This window comes from Marmota marmota, unplaced genomic scaffold (assembly GCF_001458135.2).
Source record: "Marmota marmota marmota unplaced genomic scaffold, marMar, whole genome shotgun sequence".
Taxonomy (NCBI): Eukaryota; Metazoa; Chordata; class Mammalia; order Rodentia; family Sciuridae; genus Marmota; species Marmota marmota.
The window spans coordinates 1,571,221-1,576,405 of record NW_026000081.1 but is presented as its reverse complement, the minus strand read 5'-3'; the positions used below and the strand labels follow the sequence as shown (position 1 = coordinate 1,576,405).

The window sequence follows — 5,185 nt, the reverse complement described above, 5'->3', positions numbered from 1 at the left end:
AGGGAGGGAGGTGGGGGTATGTATGTTTGTATATATTTTTTTAAGCAGGCACAAATGACAGGACTCAATTACTAAGCAGAAATTTGTGTCAGGTTAACTGGAATAGAAAATATGGGAGGAAGAGTTAGGAAGACTGTGATGGAGGTGAAACTCAAGACCCCTGAGAGTGCCTAAGGCTAGGCATTGTGGTACATACTGTAATCCCTGCTACTGAGAAGACTGAGGCTCAAAGCCATGACATTGTGACTATGTTCCTGGCCTTATGCTGGGATACAAAGACAAGGTCAGATCATAAAAAATACCTAAAGTTTGGATGGGGTGAAAGATAAACAGATGGATTTCAATGTAACAGGTGGCATGAAGTGAACTTTTCCAAAACCCATTTGGAAAGTTCAGGAGGGAATTCAGGGAGAAAGTCCAAAAACATAAGTTTGTGAAACAAAAATATTTAACTCACACCTATATGATCATATTTATATTTGTGTGATAGTTAAATCCAAGGCTATTCATGACACTGCACAGGAAAGTTAAGTAGGGGAGATCAAACCCAACAGAACACCAATATTTCAGAGGAAGACAGAAAAGGATAAAGAAGGCTTTAGAAGTTCCAAAAGAGAGGTAGGAGCCAAAGGAAGAGAAAGTTTCAAGAAAGAATAAGTGGCCAAGTCAGAGGAGAACAACAAAAACAATAGAATTTGACAATCATATAACTGGAGACATCATCAAGAAAGGAAAAAAGATAAGAATCAGATTGCAAATGTGTTTAAGAATAAACGGGCTGGGCATAGTGGTGCACGCCTGTCATCCCAGCGGCTCTGGAGGCTGAAGCAGGAGGATCTTGAGTTCAAAGTCAGCCTCAGCAAAAGTGAGGTGCTAAGCAACTCAGTAAGACCTTGTCTCTAAATAAAATACAAAATTGGGCTGGGATATGAATCAGTGGTTGAAAGCCCAGAGTTCAATTCCCAATACCCCCTCCCCAAATAAATAAATATATAAAAATAATAAATGGGCAGATGGGGCATGGTTGCACACATCTGCAATCCCAGCTACTTGGGAGGCTGAGGCAGGAGGATGGCAAACTTGAGGCCAGTCTGGGCAACTTGGTGAGACCCTGTCTCAAAAAATAAAAAGGGCTGAGGATGTAGCTCAGTGGTAAACCACCTCTCGGTTTAATACCCAGTATTGCACAGAAATAAAAAAAAGAAAGAAATTAATGAGAAGTCTATTCTTTCTGGAAGTTTTTGGTTATCAAGAGTGACATGTAATTTATTTGTGTGTGTGTGTGTATGTGTGTGTGTGTGTGTGTATCTATCTATCTATATACATATGTATATCTTGATGATTTCTCTCTTTCTCCAAATATACACAGACATCTATCTCTAAAATGACAAGCACGAACCTGCTGGAGTTTACAGCACAGCAGTAGACAGAGAAGGATGTAGGGCTAATGGTTTTTTTAAAGTTTATTTTCTCAATGTAAGAAAGAATTAAGAACATTTACATGCTAAAGAGAAAGAGCTTATTAAAAGGTCTAAGAGTAGTCAAAGGACTTGCTGATCAGGAACTTTCAATAACCATTATCTGCAAGACACTTTATCACTACATATTTGAAAAGATAGTGAAAATGTTAATCCCTCCCTCCCTCCCTCCCTTCCTTCCTTCCTGTATTTTTTCCCCCTTTTTTGCAGTGCTGGGGATGCAACCCAGGGCCTCCCTTGAGCATGCTAGGCAACTCTACTAACTAATCTACATTTCCAACCCTCTGTTTGTTAAAACAATAAATAGATTTGGGTCACATAACTTGGATGATAGAAAGAGGTTCCTAAGTCCTCCTCCAGCCAACTTCACATCTTGCCACCCTCTTTTTAACTCATAGAGCAGATTCTGACTTGCTGAAAATTTGCCTGGAGAAGATTTCAAAGTGTGGACTAGGGACCAGTAGTATAGGCATTACCTGGGAATTCGCTTTTAATACAAAATTTCAGGGACCAACCCAGATTTATTGAGTCAAAAAAGCATAGCTGCTGGTGCCAGCAATCTATGTTAACAAGTTCTCCAGGTGATTTTGACACACACTAAGGACTGGGAACCACTGGTAAGGGAAGTGATTTCTGGAAGAGAAGCAACACCTGAGAGGTGACTGGCAGAAGTTGCTGGGCATGTGGAATGGGAAAAATCTGTAGTCTCCTGTTGCATCTGTTGGGAGGAGAGGCACATGATAGGGGGTGGGTGTCAACTCAATATTTAGCTTTTCAGTCTGTCAAAGCACATCACTTTAGACAAAATAAAGCACTGGCTTATCAAGAATTGCACATTTAAAACTCTGCTGATTCTTAAAAGTAAAAATTTAAATCTGGAAGAATTTTGGGAATTTTTTAGGAGATCAAGTAATACTATTTCTCACAAATTAAAAAAATCAGTAAGCTACACATTCATACCTGCTATTCCAAGATGGACTTTGAGAGTCTCTCCACCTTTCCTGTCTTCTTCCAGAGACTCAGATTCACCAGCAATTGGTATTGACATCGATGTAGAGGGAGGTCTGTAAATAAACATTTCTAAGAATCAGAGCCTGAAAGTCTGAAAACAGTTAAGGAATGCCTGTGTAGTCAGTACACAGCCTTGGTAAGCTGACTTGGAATGTTAGCTTTTGAGGGTGGAAATAATAAAAATCAACAAATAATGTATAAGCATCTCTTAAAAGCTTGGATGAAATTCATGGGGAAAAAGGTTTTTTTATACAACAAAATAAGTGAGAGTAGAAAGGGCACTGTCTGCATAAAGTCCTGAAAAGGGAGGATTCCCATAGCAGCGTGCACCCAGCATTGACAACGCAGGTGGGAGGCACCTCTGAGCCGATGAAGAAGGCACCAAGCCCCTCTGCATCTGAGGCTAGGAGATGACATCTTGCCTCCTGCCCACTAACCTCCTAACTAGTGTCCATGCTTTTTTTCTTCTACCTTTCTCTATGTAAATAGTTCACCTGATCCAGGAGAGTCAGTAGAGAGCCCTGATAGTTTATTTTGCTTTTGGGGCTGGATTCTCTGGGAGGTGATGGACCTCAGCTATTTTCCTCAGCTAATTCAGGGCTCCTCCTATTCCATGTAGAACTTGTGAAACAAGGAGGGACAGGTTTGAGTTTTAATAATTTTCTTTTTAATAGGGATTTTCATTATAAAACATCTCTAACCTTTTGAAGCTGATATTTCAGAGGAAAACAACAACTTCCTAGAAATTATACCATGGTGATCTGAGATAAAACTGGAAGATGACTGAAGGGATTGTGAAGCTGGCCCACTTTATGGTAATATTTAAATTCTTATTATCTCAATGGAATTCTCAGGTTATTTAGGTTTGGGGGATAAATTAAAGACTGCCATCATAAAGTGAGGCTGGATTTGGTCAGTGCATGCTTATGCATATATTGATATATCATACTGAACCTTATTAATCTGTATGATTAATACCTATTAATACAAAAAAAGTGAAGATTGCCATCAAATCTTTTATTTTTATTTAAAATTTTTTTTTAGTACTGGGGATTAAACCCAGGGGTACTTAATCATTGAGCCATATCCCCAGCCCTTTTTTTAAAATTTTGAGACAGGATCTCCCTAGGTTGCTAAGGCTGGCCTCAAACTTTCTTCCTGCCTCAGCCTCGGGAGTCACTGGGATTATAGGCATGTGCCATCACAACAGGGTGATTGCCATCAAATCCATTTAACTTATAGACTGTTTTCAGCTGAGGATTTCCTAAATTACAGACTTATATGCTCTACTGGGATGTTTACCAGGACTGGTCCAAGAACTGCATCAAACTCAATATATGCCCAACTAAACTCTTCTCTGCCCAAAGCTGTTGTCTTCTTATATTCTCTCTCTGTGAATGCCATCAGATTCCACAAAGTCACCAAAACTAGAGTCCTGGATATTGCCTTTGTCTCCTTCCTACTATATTTCTATACCCAACCAACCTCTAAACCCCAGATTCCAATAGTTTTCCTAGTTATAATTTCTTCTCTGCTGAGAGCCACGGCCGAGTCTGTATGGCCCCTGGCATTTTGCCAACAGTATTGATTGACAGGCAAGGCATTACTATCCGCCTCTGCCGCAACTTTTGAGTTCTCGCACTATTTTGGAGTTCTCATGGGGACTTCCGGGGATTCCCCGAGAGTTCCCATTGGTTGGGGAAGTGCAGGAGGAGGGATTTCCGGGAGAGATATTTCCGGCTGGGGGTTCCTGGAGAAGCCTCTTGGCGTTCGGGAGGATTCCCCGTAAGGGCCACCAAATGCCGCAGTCTGGCTGGGCACAAATCACGAGCCACTGAAGCAGGAACAAACTTTATTTTTAAACTGCAGGAAAACACTTCACACAGCTCCCGGGGAATCCTCCCGAACGCCAGGAGGCTTCTCCAGGAACCCCCAGCCGGAAATATCTCTCCCGGAAATCCCTCCTCCTGCACTTCCCCAACCAATGGGAACTCTCGGGGAATCCCCGGAAATCCCCATGAGAACTCCAAAATAGTGGGAGAACTCAAAAGTTGCGGCAGAGGCGGATAGTAATGCCTTGCCTGTCAATCAATACTGTTGGCAAAATGCCAGGGGCCATACAGACTCGGCTGTGGCTCTCAGCACTTCTCCATCATTGTGCCTTTTCCTGGGTGACTTTGAGAGTCTCCTAACTGGGTTCAGATCTCCACTCCATGCTTTCTGAAATGTGCCTTTGAACATGTTACTTTGTGATTTTAAACTTTTCAATGGCTCCTTTGGGATAAAGGTCAAGATCCTCAGAATGGCACATAAGAACCCTTTTCAGTTCTGCCCTGACCTACCTCTTTATTAACAATTTTTTAAGTTATGTACATTTTTAAGTTATGTATAAGGGCTTGATGGAAAAAAAAACCCACTCTATATTCAATTTTTCTTTTTTTTTTTTTTGGGTGAAATTTAACTTATTTAACTATTAAAATATATTTTTTTAATTTTTTATTGTTGGTTGTTCAAAACATTACAAATTTCTTGACATATCATATTCCACACTTTGATTCAAGTGGGTTATGAACTCCCACCTTCACCCCATACACAGATTGCAGAATCACATCAGTTACACATCCATTGATTTACAGATTGCCATACTAGTGTCTGTTGTGCTCCGCTGCCTTTCCCATCCTCCACCCTCCCCCCTC

At 40.9% G+C, this 5,185-nt stretch overlaps 1 protein-coding gene across 1 annotated transcript in view; it reads right to left on the bottom strand.

Moving 5' to 3' along the window:
* Window positions 1–5,185, bottom strand: part of Fam102b (family with sequence similarity 102 member B) — a 59,564-nt gene that overhangs the window by 11,541 nt on the left and 42,838 nt on the right. Inside the window, exon 7 of the mRNA XM_048815159.1 lies at window positions 2,439–2,542. Within this exon, the coding sequence (XP_048671116.1) occupies window positions 2,439–2,542 (104 nt within the window). The remainder of the gene's footprint in view (window positions 1–2,438; window positions 2,543–5,185) is intronic.